Genomic DNA, 16,799 nt, shown 5'->3' with positions numbered 1-16,799 from the left:
GAGCCAGTATAATTGTCTCTTCTCTCAGTGACTGGTTCTGCTGCCTTTCTTGCATACTGAATTCCCTGTCTATTTTTGACCTTTCATCTTTCCCAGCGATGTGGGTTCCACACTGATGAATTACTGTAACTTTACACTGTGTTATACTTTCAGATAGGATTAGTCACTTATCGTTACTTCTCTTTTTCAGCACTATCCTGGCTGTTCTTGCTTACTGTTCCCGGTGAACATGAGTACTGAATATACTGGGCCCTTCTCCCAGACTGTTGGTGGTGTTGTGGGAATCATGTCACATGTATGGGTTAACTGCAAAAAAATGACATCTTTGTGTTGAGTCCCCCTACTCAAGAGCATAGCATGTTTGCTTTCATTCTTGTCTCCCTTGCTAGCATTTCTGATTTCCTCATGGACCACTTGCCTGTAATGAACTTAAAAAAAATTTTTTTAGAGGGAGGGGAGGGTAGGTGATGGGCATTGAAGAGGGCATCTTTTGGGATGAGCACTGGGTGTTGTATGGAAACTAATTTGACAATTTCATACATTAAAAAAAAAATAATAAAAAAAATAAATGCAAAAAAACCCCCTAAAGATCCACATTCAAATAATAAAAAAAATTTTTTTTAATGTTTATTTTATTTTAGAGAGAGAGACAGACAGACAGAGTGTGAGCAGGAGAGGGCCAGAGAGAGAGGGAGACACAGAATCTGAAGCAGGCTTCAGGCTCTGAGCTGCCATCACAGAGCCCAACACGGGGCTCGAACTCGCAAACCAGGAAATCATGACCTGAGCCAAAGCCAGATGCTTAACCCATTGAGCCACCCAGGTGCCCTGCCTATAAGGAACTTCTTAAGTTCATCCCAAGTTCTTTAAACTGTATTACTCTGGTAAGGTATGTGAAGGATATTGGTATATGGACATGGAAAAATTTTTTCTTTAGCCTGTGCTTTTTCCAACCTAGTTGTCATCGTATACTGAGAGGGTGTGTGTGTGTGTGAGATTCTTTTTTTTTTTTTTTTTTAAACTAAACGTAGTGGTAGCAAAAACATTTCCTATGTTATAATTCCTTGGAAACAGTAACTATTGGAAAAAAAAAATGTTTGTTATGGTAAAAAATATATATGTGGGGCACCTGGATGGCTCAGTTGGTTAAGCATCCGACTCTTGATTTTGGCTCAGGTCATGATCTCAGGGTTTGTGAGATCAAGCCTCACAGTTGGCTCTGCACTGATAGCATGGAGCCTGCTTGGGATTCTCTGTCCCTGCCCCTGCTCACACTGTCTCTCTCTTTCTCAAAATAAATAAATAAACACACACACACACACACAAAAGGGGTGATATATTAAAATACAAGTGTATATACATATTATAAAAGTTGCCATTTTAACCATTTTTAAGTTTACAGTTTGGTGGCGTTAGCTTCATTCACCATGATTAATTCACTGCATTATGCACCTGTCACCACTGTGTATTTCCAGAATTTTCCTCACCTCAAACTGAAATATGTCACCATTTAGCAATAATCCAATTTCCTCTGCCCTCAGCCTCTGGTAATCTCTAAACTACTTTCTGTCTCTCTTGAGTTTTGCCCACTGTAGGTATTTCATATAAGTGTAGTATTTGTCCTTTTGTGTCTGATTGCTTTTACTTAGCATAATGTTTTCAAGTTCTTCCATGTTTTAACATGTATCAAAACTCCATTCCTTTTTATGGCCATTGTGTGTATATATGCCACGTTTTTGAAGCCATCGCTTTTTTTTTTTTTACTTGTTTTATATTTTATTTTCTTAAATTTACATCCAAATTAGTTAGCATTTAGTGCAACAGTGATTTCAGAGTAGATTCCTTAGTGCCCCTTCCCCATTTAGCCCATCCCCCTCCCTCAACACCTCCAGTAACCCTCAGTTTGTTCTCCACATTTATGAGTCTCTTCTGTTTTGTCCCCCTCCCTGTTTCTATATTATTTTGGTCTCCCTTACCTTATGTTCATCTTTTTTGTCTCTTAAAGTCCTCATAGGAGTGAAGTCATATGATTTTTGTCTTTCTCTGACTGACTTATTTCACTTAGCATAATACCCTCCAGTTCCATCCACGTAGTTGCAAATGGCCAGATTTCATTCTTTTTGATTGCCAAGTAATAATCCATTGTATGTATATGTATGTGTGTGTATATATATATATATATATATATATATATATATATATATATATACATACACACACCACATCTTCTTTATCCATTCATCCATCGTTGGACATTTGGGCTCTTTCCATACTTTGGCTGTTGTTGATAGTGCTGCTATAAACATGGGGGTGCATGTGTCCCTTTGAAACAGCACACCTGTATCCCGTGGATAAATGCCTAGCAGTGCAATTGCTGGGTCGTAGGGTAGTTCTGTTTTTAGTTTTTTGAGGAACCTCCATACTGTTTTCCAGAGTGGCTGCACCAGCTTGCATTCCCACCCGCAGTGCAAAAGAGATCCTCTTTCTCCACGTCCTCGCCAACATCTGTTGTTGCCTGAGTTGTTAATGTTAGCCATTCTGACAGGTGTGAGGTGGTATCTCATTGTGGTTTTGATTTGTATTTCCCTGATGATGAGCGATGTTGAGCATTTTTTCATGTGTCACTTGGCCATCTGGATGTCTTCTTTGGAGAAGTGCCTGTTCATGTCTTTTGCTCTTTTCTTCACTGGATTATTTGTTTTTTGGCCGTTGACTTTGATAAGTTCTTTATAGATTTTGGATACTAACCCATCATCTGATATGTCATTTGCAAATATCTTCTCCCATTCTGTCGGTTGCCTTTTAGTTTTGCTGATTGTTTCCTTCGCTGTGCAGTTTTTTATTTTGATGAGGTCCCAGTAGTTAGAGACCATTACTTTTAATGTATCCACAAACCTGCGTGTGGATGGATCCTCTTTTCTTAGCCACTCTCCCCCTTTTGCCCTCAGATAAGCCTCGTAGCAGATACGCCGTCAACAACACTGGAGACCATGCCGACGACCAGGATGGTGATTCCAGGTAAGGGCTTTACAGTCACTCCATGATGGGGCTGTCGTGCCCCTTGGCCTGGGCAAAGCCCTACCGCCTGTTGACCCAGAGGTTTTCTCCTGTGGCAAACCTGGTGTCCTTTTATTCCATTTGCGGGGGTTTCAGGTTGTGCAGAACTGGGATTGTGTTGCCAGTCTCGGCCTTGCTGCGTAGTTTGTTCCATGTTCCAGCTGTGGACTGGTTGGTTGCTCAAGGAGATTGGAAAACAGATGAGGCTAGAGGGAACTTTATCTACCATGAGAGGAAGATGGAGAAAATCAGTCCCCAGTGCTGTCCTCAGACTTGACTTCTCAAGCATGTGCCCAGAGGGCACATGTAGGTGCTTGGGGCAGCCCAGCCTGCTCATGGGGTGATGTGGGCTGAGAGCCAGGGCTGATGTGACCCTTGCTCTTTTAGGGCACGGATGAAAGGCAGGTCCTGGTCCTTCCTGTGTGTGCTCCCCTGCTTGTCCTGGGAGATGCCGTCAGGGTGGCAAACATAAGAAATGAGCACGTCTGCTTTACATTCATTTTAAGGCTTAGTAAATGGTACTACCAGCTAAAGGAGGGTTATAAATTGCCTGCCCTCGGTGCCTCTAAACACAGCTGGGGCCTACCTGCAGTAAAGGACTCAGCCTCAACTGTTCCATGGCAGAATAGCTGAGCTCCCTTCCTGGGCCTTTGCCATGGAGTGAGCTAGCGCTATCTCCCTCAGGCCTCTTGACAAGACACCATATCCGCCGTGGTGTTGTGCAGTTCCACAATTGTGGTTTTTACCCTTTTTTGTGAGGGTATATGGGGCCTCTGGCGTGGCCAGTGACTGTCTCTGAGGGGAGCAAGCTTTGGAAGAGAGACCAGCAGGAGAGGGCAGGGGGTGTGGGGGATTATTGGACATCCCATGTTCTGCGTGATGTAGAAGGCTGTGGTCTTCTTGTCCTCTGAGGTCGGCCACTTGGAACAAACTCTTGTTTGTTACAGGTGCGTAGAAAGCACTTTGCTCCTTCTCGTGGGGTGGGTGCATTTTGTCTTCTGCCCGCAGCATAGATTCATTTAGAGCAGGGCTGGCCTGCCCTTCTCCCTCCAAGCTCCATAGGTTTGAGGCTCGGGCTGCTGAAGCAGAAAGTGCCGTTGGAGCAGTCTGTGTGGCTTTCCTAGGAGGCTGGCAGCCCCTGAGCCCTGGAGTTAGCTCTCGGAGGCCTGTAATAAAAGACTAAGAAGATGTTTTTTAGGGAATTATTTTCATATGTAGCATACAGAAGGGGAAAAACCATAGGAAGGGAGTGAGGCATTGTGGGTCTATCAGAATTCTCTGATAAGCTTGTTCAGTAAGAAGAGCAGGTTCCACGGGGCGCCTGGGTGGCTCAGTCGGTTGAGCGTCCGACTTCGGCTCAGGTCACGATCTCACGGTCCGTGAGTTCGAGCCCCGCGTCAGGCTCTGGGCTGATGGCTCAGAGCCTGGAGCCTGCTTCCGATTCTCTGTCTCCCTCTCTCTCTGCCCCTCCCCCGTTCATGCTCTGTCTCTCTCTGTCTCAAAAATAAAATAAACGTTAAAAAAAAAAGAAGAGCAGGTTCCTTATACTCTGTCTGATTAAACTTAAGAATTACTTCATTTGGTAATTTTAGCACATGACAGCACTCCCCACCTGCTGTGTTTGCAGAGATACTGGTTAATACCCAGCTTTTTTTTTGTCCCATTGGCCTGCCAAAGCCTCTGACACCTGGGGGAACCCTGCTGTGGCTCACACATCTTCCAAAGCAGTACAATTAAGGTGCATCGTACCTTTTGTCCATGTTCTCCTTGATTGTCTTCTTGAAGGGACTTTTCTTCTGAAACCAGGAGAATGGTCCTGAGCATTGTTTTGCTAGATTGAAATGATGTTAACAGGCCACTTGTGTGATGTGTGCGTGTGGTGGAAGACGTCCACGGCCTCAGAGAAGTGAGAATGTAGACCTTTGGTGCCCTGTGTTAAAGTCATCATTTAAATTGAAATGAAATGAAATTTAGTTCCTCCATTATACTAGCTGCATTTTAATTCTCCGGGGCCACAGGCAACTCATGGCTACTGTACTGAATGGTTCAGATTTAGAGTATCTCCACCACTGTAGAAACTTCTGTTGGACCGCACTGGCTTAGAGCGTGTGCTGGTTTTATAAGGTGAATCATTAAGATGATGTGTTTCAGGGGCGCCTGGGTGGCTCAGTCAGTTGAGTGTCTGACTTCAGCTCAGGTCATGATCTCACAGTTTGTGAGTTCAATCCCCGCATTGGGCTCTGTGCTGACAGCTCAGAGCCTGGAGCCTGCTTCAGATTCTGTGTCTCCCTCCCTCTGCCCTTCCCTGCTCATGCTCTCTCTCTGTCTCTCAGAAATGAATAAACGTTAAGAAAAAATTAAAAAAAAAAAGATGTGTTTCAGGATATAAACATTAATTGTCAGGTTAACAAAAACTTATATAGACTTCAGTAGGAAGAGAAGAATAAAATGGATGTTGTTCATTATCTTTAAGGTTTGAAATTCAGATTTAGAAACGTTGTAGTGTTTCTGTTGGATGAGAGTTAGGGACCATGGAGGTCATGCTTCATAGCATTATGCAGCCCCGACACTGGCAGGGCAAAAACCATCAAGAGAGGTCTTGGAGAAAGCCTGGAGTCTGTCACAAAGGCACGATCCCTCCCAACGTGCAGTGTTCTGGGCACCGTCTTAGAAGGAGAAGCTGGTAGCTTGGAGAAGAGTTGACTTTGTTTCAGAACACTCAGAAATCATTTTACTTTAAAATGTTTTTTTTTTTTTTTTTATTTGTGTTTTTTTGTGTGTGAGAGAGAGACAGAGCGTGAGCAGGGGAGGGGCAGAGAGAGAGGAAGACACAGAATCCGAGGCAGGTTCCAGGCTCTGAGCTGTCAGCACAGAGCCCGACGCGGGGCTCACACTCACAAACCGTGAGATCACGACCTGAGCCGAAGTCGGACGCCCAACCGACGGAGCCACCCAGGCGCCCCAGAAATCATTTTACTTTAGACATCATCCAGAAGACCTCGGAACTGTAAAACCTTTTGATTCTCGGTTGGCCTTGAGGGAGTGATGGGATCTGATGGCACTGCTGCCCTCCTCAGCCTTGGCCACCTTTCTCTAAGCAGTGGGTCCAGCTTTTTGGCATGTTCACACCCTCAGCTGGATGAGAACCTCAGCCAGGCAAGCTGGGTCCTCTACACCAGGTGCACACGGGGATCCACTGGGCCTCTCTCGACAGCTTTGCTTCTACTAGTGTGCAGCTGGACATGTGTTAGAGCACTGCTGACTCTTGGAAGCCCCTTGTGCAGGTGGACTGGCGGCTCGGTCGGTTAACCGTCCGACTCTTGATTTTGGCTCAGATCATGGTCTTATGTTTTATGGGTTCGAGTCCCGCATTGGGCTCTGGTGCTGGCAGTACAGAGCCTGCTTGGGATTCTCCCTCCCTCTCTCTCTCTCTGTCCTCCCTTGCTCATGCTTTCTCTCTCCCCCCCCTCCCCCAGAAATAAATAAGTAAGTAAGTAAGTAAGTAAGTAAAAAAGGTGCCCCTCTTTCCTAGAGCTGAGGTCAGTGTACGGAATGTGGATAAGCAGTGTTGTCCCCAAGCTTGGGCATCCCCCACCCCTTTCCTGACCCAGTCACTGAGTCTACACTGGTGTGTCCACACTGGCACATGCCTGCAGGCAACGTGTTGGGACAAGTGCAGGTTCCGGGTTCCAGGTGTGACTCCCATTTTGCATCCTACGGTATGATCTTGGGCATGTTTCTTAGACCAGGAGCCTCAGTTTTGCCTCTTTGTAAGATGCTGAGGGTGGCAGGGCACCTCTAACTCCCCCTCCCAGGTCTGGGTATCATGGGAACATCTGTGCCTTGGGGAGAGTACTTGTTGGTGGCTCTGCCTCCCTCAGAGGTGCAGACACAAGTTCATAAGATACGCCACTGAAGGGGGGAGGTGGGGGGGGGGGCGGCACCTGGGTGGCTCAGTTTGAGCGTGTGATTCTTGATTTCGGCACAAGTCATGATCTCACAGTTTGTGGGATCGAGCCCCACGTCGGGCTCTGTATTTAGTGTGGAGCCTGCTTGGGATTCTCTCTCCCTCTCTCTCTGCCCCTTCCCTGGTCACGTTCCTTTCTCTCTCAAAGATAAATAAATGAACTTAAAAAAAACAAAACGAAACATGCCAGCGGGGTCTGACCTGTCACCTCCACAGCCCAGGGTGGAAATAGAGCACTGCTGACACTTGGAAGCCCCAGATGGAACTAGAGGGATTTTGTTGTGACCTGTTTGATCGTCGAGGATAAAGGTGGTAGGAGTTGCACTAGGGCTTCTAGGGATTCTGACTTGCTGGGTGACCTTGGAAAGTCCACAAAACATCTTACCCCTTTCTTACTAGGTAAGCTGACGAGGTGAAGTTTGGGAGCTGTTGGAAAAAGGGGCTCTTGGTTGTGTGTTTCTGTCGTGTGGGTCTTAGGCGTTTCTCAGTGAGAGCCATGGGGAGCAGCAGGCCCAGCAGGGTGGCACAGCGCTGTGGCAGGCTCTTGTCCCTCCAGTGTTGTCTCCACTCTGGGGTCTGGCCTACTGTCTGTTTGCAGGGTACTGGGAAAGCAGCATGTCCCAGAACACAGGCCTCTGCAGACGACCTTGACTCTCTTAAACATATCTCTGAAAAACGAAAGTTCGTACCACAGAGGCCTCATCCATCATGTACAGATTTGCTGCCAAAGGGCCTGCCGTCCTGTGCTGTGCAGAGGCACGCTGAGTTTGGTTTTGCAGACAGTTACGGCATCTCAAGACGTGGGGCTGCGATGTTCACTGCATTCTACAGTGTTTATAAGGCTTTTCCCTGTGGCGATCTCCCTGGATCTTACTGAGATGGTTTCATCAGAAAGATTAAATGATCGTGCATGGGTGTCAAGTGAATACGTGTGGTGTTGGGCTCTGACCCGGGTCTTCCAGCCTTGCTCTTGCTTCTGAAGACAGACACTCACTTGTGCCCAGGCTCTGTTTACACGTGGGAGTTTGAGCTTTTGTGAGAAAACTGTGGTAAGTCTTCAACTTGGCGAGTGTCTGTGTCTTTTTTCTTGTCCGGTAAGTTGCTTAGCCTTGCCCTCAGCAGTTAATGCTTACGGTGGTACTTTTGCTAGACTTTAACACTTGTTTTAATAAAACAGCCTTGTAACTATTCATGATTTTTAAAATCAGTGTGTTTGTTTGGTCTTGATGGTCCTGTTCCCATTCCAGCGAGCCATGTCCTCCAACCGATGAGCGATTGGTTGCAGGGTAAGCCCAAGACTTCTCCGCCACCTTTCTGTCCTGATTCTTGCTGCCTTCTCTTCTTATAATTGTGCTTAACTGATTGCCCTCAGTGTTGAAAAATGACTAACGAGGCACACAGGCTCTGGCTTGGACCTCACTGCCTGATCCCCCATGAGTGCCCCTGCCCTTTCTCCACCTGGAGTTATTTAGCTTTTCCACATTACCTGAGAGGCCAAGGCGAGTTTGGCTGGTACCAGGGAGACTTCTGGGACCAGGCATGCACGTAGACCTCCCCTCCTCCAGGCAGGCACCAGTGGCCCCATGAAGGTGGTAGGCAAGCAGGAACAGGCTCCTCCTCTCCCTAGCCAGCCTCCAAGAGAGACCTCTGATCGTTGCTTCTTCCCTTCATTTCTCAGAGGAGTTACAGGAGGCCTCTCTCAAGGGCTGGGTGCTAAATGTGGTCCTTGGGCTTAGATGCTGTTGTGTGTGCCCATTAGAGGCAAAAATGTTCCTGTGGAGTTTATATGGCACTTCTCCAGGAGGGTGTGGGTAAGTGGGTCCCTCTGTCCCCTTGATGGGGCATCCCCCTGGGTGTTGGAGATGCATAGGATATCCGTGAGCCCCCCAAAACAGGAGGGGGCAGAGTTAAGTTCCCTTCTATGCTGCCTCTCCCTCCCCCCGGCCCTTTTTCTTTTTCTCTCTCTTTTTTTTTTTTTTTTTTTTTTTTGCCAAGGCAGAGAAAAAGTCCTGCTCCTGAATATTCTGGCAGAAATAGAAGGTTTTCCCTGTTTTCCAGCTGGGCTAATTCATGTTAAGTGCTTTTATTTTTGGAAACAAATATCGTCACTTGTTTTTGTTTTACTTTGCTATTTATGTCAGTTGTGTCCCCTTCCCCTAAATCTCATGACAGACTCTGTGACTTTGGGCATGTTATGTCAGCACACACAGTACAGAAAGTATAAACCCCTCAAGCATTTGCTAAAATCATAAATGTGTAATATTAGGCTGCAGTGAGTGGATCCTTGTGTGGTCCAGACCAGCTCAGTCAGGCAGAGCAGCTTAACACCCTCCCTCTCGCCACCTTAGAGAGGCCTCCTCGAAGGGCCACTCAGCGCAGTGTGGCTTTTAACTTCAGCAGTACATGGCTCTCCAGTTGATTCCCTCTGTTCTGTCCTTTCTGAATCTAGAGGGGGAAGTGCTTTTTATTTGGCTCCTGGAAAGACACATTTTGGATTTGGATATTTATAAATGTGAACTGGGCCACTACTGTTTGCCTCTGAATCTCGGGACTCACCTCACAGCCAAACTTAGGTTCCTGGTTTGGTGGCTGAAGGCCAGGGCTGAGGCCTGTCTATGGCTCTTTGTGACAGAGCAGAGGTTTTTAGTGGAGATTGTGGGTATCACAAGAAAAAGCGAACCTTCTGGAATGGTAGGAAGTTGTTTTCCTATCCGTTACCACTGTCCGTGGAGGGGTAGTGTTTGTTCACATAGGGTGTGCAATGTTGGCATTGAATCAGTTACGAGAGCAGAAGTATTTGTTAGGGGTTTATCATTCTGAAGCCCTCCCTCACCGTCACTGTAACCCTCAGATGGGAGTTACAGGGCAGAGTGACCCATTTAGAGTTTTTGAAGAAAGCATGTAATAATGCCTTTGGTCTAATGCTCTGGAACCTGCCGCCGTCTCTGGTTTATTCACTCCAGAGAGCGGTATTCCTGGGAAGGAGCGACGCACGCTGGGCAGCCAAGGGCTTGGGCTGTGGGTTCCAAGTTTGCCAGAATGTTTCTGACAGCATCGGTGTCAGGAGGTCCAACTGCAGTCCTGACTGTGCAAGAGGCAAGGCAGCCCGTTCTGATCAACCCCCCTGCATCTGGTTTGTGTGGATACCTGGAGGACCGTGTTGGTCCTGGAGGAAGGCTGGAAGCCACCGTGACCAGCCCCCCTTGGCGGTGCTAGGCCCGGCCTGCCTGCTGCGGAGGTGCTGCCTGTCTTGCTTTTGTCCGCGTGGTGGTTGAGCACCACAAGGTTCTTGCTCCAGGCTGGTTCCAAGTTAGCCTCTAGTGCTAGACATTGAGGCCTGCCGAGTGTAAGGAGCCTGAAGCAGCGACCCCCCTTCCTAGATCATTTTATATCAAAGTCATTTGCTCTTTCAGGGCTGAACTGCAGCAGCAGTCCACAGCAGACCTTCCCCTTTGGAGTGTTAGGGTGTTAGTTGCCTCTTCCCCCCATTGTGGTTCCTCCAGGAGAGAGACATCTGGTGCAGTCCCTGATTCACTGTAGCTCCTCACTGAAGGTCCAAGATGCACATTGTGTGTCTGTCCTCGTTGCCCTTTTCGGGACTTTAGGGGTCTCCCTGCCCAGGGGTAGAGTGTGGCCTTGGGGGAGGTGGAGCCTCCTTCCCCAACACAGTGTGCCCTTCTGACCTGGATGTTAGAAATGCTTTTTCCAGGTGGAGAAATGAGCACCAGTCTTGTCTCCCTTCTGGCTCCAGATCATATATGGTTCATCACTGTTTCTAGAGTGCAGGCCCCTGGAGCCTGGGCTCTGAGATAAGACTCGACACTGCGCCCGCCAGCAGTCTCCTCCCTGTGGTGCCTTTCCCTTATCTGGACCGCTTTGGGCAGAAAGGAACAGGGCCGCTGGTGGGGAGACACAAGGGTGCAGATGCATCTGGAAAAGGAGTGAGCTCTGCAGTTTTACAGAGATTGTATCCAGAGCTGCTGTCGCACTGCAGCCATTCCTCCTTTTCCATGGCATCCAGTCCTGTGTGCCCCCACATTTCTATCATGTCGTTGGTTCTGCATATTTTGCATATCTTAGAAGTTTCATCCCTAGTAAGAACTCAGATGAGGAAACAGCCAGACAGCCGTGCTGTGAGGAAGGTAATTAACACACCGTAGTTAGTGTTGTCCCCTCGCCCTTCACACACCTGGGGATGGGAGGTCCTGGGGGTTGTGGGGTGCAGCCTGGCAAACCTGGGCCAGTTGGGGGAACCCCCCAATACGTCTGTGAGCCTCAGTGAGTGGCTTCTCAGGGCAGTGCCAGCTCCAGCTGTTGTCCTCCCTTTAAAAGCAAACTGCAACTCGTTTCTGTCCTGAATTTCACAGAGCATGCCGAGAAATGACAGCATGTGCCTTCAGCCTATGCTTCTCATGCCTTTTACCTTGTAATTCTGGTGATTTTATGTCCCTGATCTTGGGGATTGCTTCAAAAGGGAAACTGATAGAAATCTCCAAGTCAGCAGTGGGGGTTGACCACTCCACGCACGAAGCTGCCATGTCCTGAGACCTTTCCTCTCTGAGGGCAGGTGGGTGTGGTGCTGTGACGCTTTGTTTACTTATTTCCACTCTACCCTTTTATAATTTTAAGGTTTTCGGATGTCATTCTGGCAACAATTTTGGCAACCAAGTCTGAAATGTGTGGCCAAAAATTTGAACTGAAGATTGATAACGTGCGGTTTGTTGGGCACCCGACACTGCTGCAGCATGCTCTGGGGCAGGTATGGCCCTCCCTGGGCAGGTGGGGTTCTCCCCGGGCAGGTATGGCTCTCCCTGGATAGGTAGGGTTCTTCCCAGGCAGATATGGCCCTCCCTGGGCAGGTAGGGTTCTCCCCGGGAAGGTATGGCCCTCCCTGGGCAGGTGGGGTTCTCCCCAGACAGGTATGGCTCTCCCTGGATAGGTAGGGTTCTTCCCAGGCAGATATGGCCCTCCCCGGGCAGGTAGGGTTCTCCCCGGTCAGGTATGGCCCTCCCCGGACAGGTATGGCCTTCCTAGGCAGGTATGGCCCTACCTGGGCAGGTAAGGTTCTCCCCGGGCAGACATGGCCCACACTGTTTCTGAGGCCCTTGTGGAGCCTGTGGCCCACGATGACTCCGGTGAAGGCAGCCTTTGTGCGGCAGACCTGACCTGGTGCTTGCTGTCCGCTGCACACTCTCACAGGCCTCCTGTGGTTTCAGTTCTTGCCCCATTCCAGGTCTCTCCTGAATGTGGCCTTCCCTTTTATATCTCAGATGTCTGTTTCTAAAGTGGTGCAAGTATTTTTTCTTGCTCTTAGATGCTACCATAGCAAATATTATTAGTTTAGTTCTTTCTCTTGTGCTAAACCCTCTCTGTGCATTCTGTGATGAATGAAATGGTACAGTACTGAGGGGTTTTAACAAGATCCAATGTACCATCACCCAAGGGAATTTGCACACCAGAACCTGCCAGTCAGTCCTTTGCACTCAGGCAGAATCAGGTCTTTTATAAGACAGTATAAGATTTAGCTCCATTTATATGACCCAGAAATTGCAGTCCTCAAATCTTTTCCATGCATCAGCCCATGGAAGGAGCTTCTGAGGCAGTTGGGGGTGCCGGGATGTGGGGCCATGCACCAGGCCCCACGGGTGGCATCCTTCCTCTTTACCGAGGCCCCTGGAGACAGGGCTCAGTCCCCACTGATGACCTGTGAGTGACAGAGGGGAGATCTGACAGCTTGTCAGGAGTTCTACCCTACAGAACTGGAGTGGCAAGCAGGGATGAAGAGCCCATTTGGGATGACCCAGGGAGATGTGCACTCCTCCCCTCCCCCGCCCACCCCCCCACCCCACCCCCCCGCCCGAACTCCTATGCCCCCTGGTGGCAACACTGGTATTCACCTTGGTGTTGTGAACTGGGCTGGCCGGCTGGATGACAGAGCGGCAGCTTGGTCTTTGCTGGCTCTGAGCATTATCTTGTCTCTTAATTGTCCTGAGTGGTTGCCATACCGGGCCGAGACAGCCTGGGAGGACCCAGGTTGACACTGGAAACACCACTGAGTGACGGAGAGTCTTGGCACAGAACACCCCATTTGCTTGAGCCTCTCCCCATCTTGTCTCGTGGGGACACCTCAGCTCACCTCCATTGACTGGGGTGGTCTTGTCACTTTGGGTCATAGCACTGACCTTCCCACTCTTGTCTCACCTGTGTCTCAGTCTGTCTGTGCCGCCAGTGCTTGCCTCTACAGGGATGCTGATCACTTCTCCAAGACCCTAGGGCTCTGTTTTTCTCAGGGTTGGGTATATTCTGGAACCTTTTCCCATGCCTGAAGAATAGCACTAAACAAGATATTTCTTGGAACATGGTAACTCTCATTCATTAGAATTACGTTTCTTCTGCAGGTCTCAAAAACAGATCCATCTCCAAAGAGGGAAGCTCCCACCATGATTCTTTTTAATGTGGTGTTTGCCCTGAGGGTGAGTGTGCAAATGGCTGAAGAGCACAGGTGGGTAGATCAGGGAGGAGGGTCAGGGAAGAGTACCGGCAGCTCACTTCTGGTGAGTGGTTGGCTCCGAGCTCAGACTGCTGAGCTGACCCAGCTACTGCCAAGCTCCTCCTGAGCTGCTGCAAGAGTTTACCCTTAGTATGCTCCCCCCCCCTTTTTGTTTTCTAGATAAAATACACATAACAAAAATTTACCATTTTGACCATTTTAAAGTGTGGTTTGGTGGCATCTAGTAACCACGTTTTGTAACCACTGTCAGTTCCAGCACGTTTTCATTGCCCTAAAAGGAGAACACTTATACCTCATTTTCTCTCCTCTCTCAGCCCCTAGAAACCACCAGTTTACTTTCTGTCTGTGGATTTACCTATTCTGCATTTTCATATAAATTGGGTCCTATAATACGTGACCTTTGGTATCTGGCTTCTTTCACTTAGCATAATGATTTTGAGGTTCACCCATGTGGTACCATGTATCAGGACTTTCTTCCTTGTTATGGCCAAATCGTATGGTGTTATATGGATGAACCACAGTTTATCCATTCATCTGTTGATGAATGTTTATGTTGTCTCTGCTTTTTAGCCATTAAGAACAATATATGTTCAGGGTGCCTGGGTGGCTCAGTTGATAAACATCTGACTTCAGCTCAGGTCATGATCTCGTGGTCTGTGCGTTTGAGCCCCGCATTGGACTTTCTGTTGTCAGCACAGAGCCCACTTCATATCCTCTGTCCCTCTCTCTCTCTGCACCTTCCCCGCTCGTTCTCTCTCTTTTTCTCTTTCTTTCTCTCTCTCTGTGTCTCTCAAATAAGTAAATAAAAGAATAATATATGTTCAACAATACAATATTGTGAACAGTGCTGTTATAGACATTTGTATCCAAATGTTTGCGTGGACACGTTTTCATTTCTCCTCGGTATACCGTGCACACCTGGGAGTGGGATTCCAGGGTCATATGATAGCCTTTGGAGGAAGCACCAGACTGTTTTCCACCGGGGTGGTCCTGTTTTACATCCCACCAGCAATGTGTGAGCATTCCAACTTACCGACCTCCTCACCAACATTGTTATTTTCCTTTATGTGTATGTATGTTTATGTGTGTGTGTATATATATATGTGTGTGTGTGTGTGTGTGTGTGTGTATGTATATACATATGTATATATATGTATATATGTATTTGTGTGTGTGTGTATATATATATATATATATACACATATGTAAGCTGATAGTTTCTTTAAAAAAATTTTTTTTAATGTGTATTTATTTTTGAGAGAGAAAGCACGAGCAGGGTAGGGGCAGAGAGAGAGGGAGACACAGAATCTGAAGCAGGCTCCAGGCTCTGAGCTGTCAGCACAGAGCCTGATGCGGGGCTCGAACTCACAGACTGCGAGATCATGACCTGAGCCAAAGTCGGATGCTTAACCGACTGAGCCACCCCTTTAATTAATGTTTTAGTAAACATCTTCAATTTACCAAGATCACCTTTTCAGAGGTCCATCTATAACTTCACATGTAACATAAGAACCTTACAACAGTATTCACACGTTTCTCCTCTCTGCTCTCTGTGCTACCTTGTCCTGCGTTTTACTTTGCCTGTATTGTAAACCCCACAGGATACTGGCATTAACTGTTGAGAGACATACGTAATAAGAAAGAGAATCACGTGTTCGCCCATACAGTCACTATTTGCGCTGCTCATTCGCTTCCAGACCCACATTTCCATTTGCTGTCATTTTCCTTCTGCCCGAAAGACTATACTTCCTGCAGTGGCGGTCTGCTGGTGATGAGTTCCTTCACCATTTGTGAGTCCTTGTCTGGCACTTGTGCGGGGGCTGGTGGACCCTGTGATGAGGACATCTCATCACAAGATGCAGGACCTTCCCTTTAGTCCTTGTGTGCTGCCCCCAGCTCGCCTCTCATACAGGTGAGCTTGCCCCCAGGTAACCATCCTGTACGGCTTCTGTCTGCTTCCTCCCTCTCTTGCCTTGCTCCCTTCTTTCTACCTTTCCGTCTTCCTTTGTCCCATGTAGTTGCTTCCCCTTTGCAGAGTGGATGGGGAGAAAGGAAGGGGAAGGCCTGAGACCGCTGGTCTTGTGCATTAGTGCCTCTCCTCGCCCTGCTGGTGCCTCCTTAACCTGCTGTTCTTTGGCTTCACTGTGATGGAGGGAGGGATGACCAGTCAGCTCACCCAAGCGGTCAGCTTCACCTGAACAGAGGAACCTAGAAGTTCTTCCCAACTGAGTCCCTGGGCTGTGGTGTTTGGGTTTCCTCCCCTGCCAGGGTACAGCTCCTGACGTGGGAGCTCGAACCCGTGAACCGTGAGATCATAACCTGAGCCAAAGTCAGATGCTCAACTGACTGAGCCCCCCAGGCGCCCCGAAACTGATAGTTTCTTAAGGCAGTTGCCAGTGCTGTCTGAAGTTGTGTCAGAGGAAATTTCTTTTCAATAAAGCTGTCAAAATATAAGGGATCCAAATAAGCATAAAAAGCATTCCTGGGTAGAAACTGGCTAATATTATGAAAGGACTTTGAATTACCTAGAACATTTATTTATATTTAGTAACTATTAGATAATGGAATTTCTCTGAAATACCTATCAGTTTTCACCAAAATATTCAGTAGTTCTTTCTGTCTGGGCCCGTGTAATCTGCATGATGGCTTTTTACAGAAGTGTCCCAGACCGAAGTGACTGGATCTCAGTGACAAAGAAAACAGAAAACCTTCAGAGTGGCAGAAATGAGGCTGAGCAGAGAGGGCACCTGTAAAACTGGGTATCATTCTAAGTCTCAAGGTGCTTTTTTATGTTGAGAGTTTTTGTGTGTGTAGCCCATACCACATTCACTGCATGAATGGCTCAAAACCAAAATAATGTCAGAGAAAAGCTCCTTTATAATGGAGCTTAATTAAAAAAAATTTTTTTGTTAACATTTATTTATTATTGAGAAACAGAGACAGAGCATGAGCATGGGAGGGGCAGAGAGAGGGGAGACACGGAATCTGAAGCAGGCTCCAGGCTCCGAGCTGTCTGCACAGAACCCGATGCGGGGCTCGAACCCACAAACCACGAGATCATGACCTGAGCCGAAGTCGACACTTAACCGGCTGAGCCACCCAGGCGTCCCGGAGCTTAATTTTTAAAACAGGCCTTCTGGGGCGCCTGGGTGGCTCAGTTGGTTAAGCATCCGACTTTGGCTCAGGTCATGATTTCACCACTTGTGAGTTTGAGCCCTGCATGGGGCTCTGTGCTGACAGCTCAGAGCCTGGAGCCTGCTTCAG

General features: G+C 47.9%; 1 protein-coding gene across 6 annotated transcripts in view; it reads left to right on the top strand.

The window, feature by feature from the left end:
- NPRL3 (NPR3 like, GATOR1 complex subunit) overlaps positions 1-16,799 on the top strand; it is a 42,648-nt gene that overhangs the window by 2,509 nt on the left and 23,340 nt on the right. For 3 of the 6 annotated variants that reach the window (XR_003415492.2, XM_053213399.1, XM_027043785.2), the window contains exons 2-5: positions 2,949-3,018; positions 8,272-8,310; positions 11,654-11,783; positions 13,423-13,497. Coding sequence is in view for 5 of the 6 variants with exons in the window: in XM_053213399.1 (XP_053069374.1) it covers positions 2,949-3,018; positions 8,272-8,310; positions 11,654-11,783; positions 13,423-13,497 (314 nt within the window). In the remaining variant the exon portion in view is untranslated. Of the gene's footprint in view, positions 1-657; positions 824-2,948; positions 3,019-8,271; positions 8,311-11,653; positions 11,784-13,422; positions 13,498-16,799 lie in introns of those variants that run through there. The other 3 variants (XM_027043784.2, XM_027043786.2, XM_053213398.1) reach the window with 2 other exon arrangements.

This window comes from Acinonyx jubatus, chromosome E3 (assembly GCF_027475565.1).
Source record: "Acinonyx jubatus isolate Ajub_Pintada_27869175 chromosome E3, VMU_Ajub_asm_v1.0, whole genome shotgun sequence".
Classification (NCBI taxonomy): Eukaryota; Metazoa; Chordata; class Mammalia; order Carnivora; family Felidae; genus Acinonyx; species Acinonyx jubatus.
This window is presented reverse-complemented; position numbering and strand designations above follow the sequence as displayed.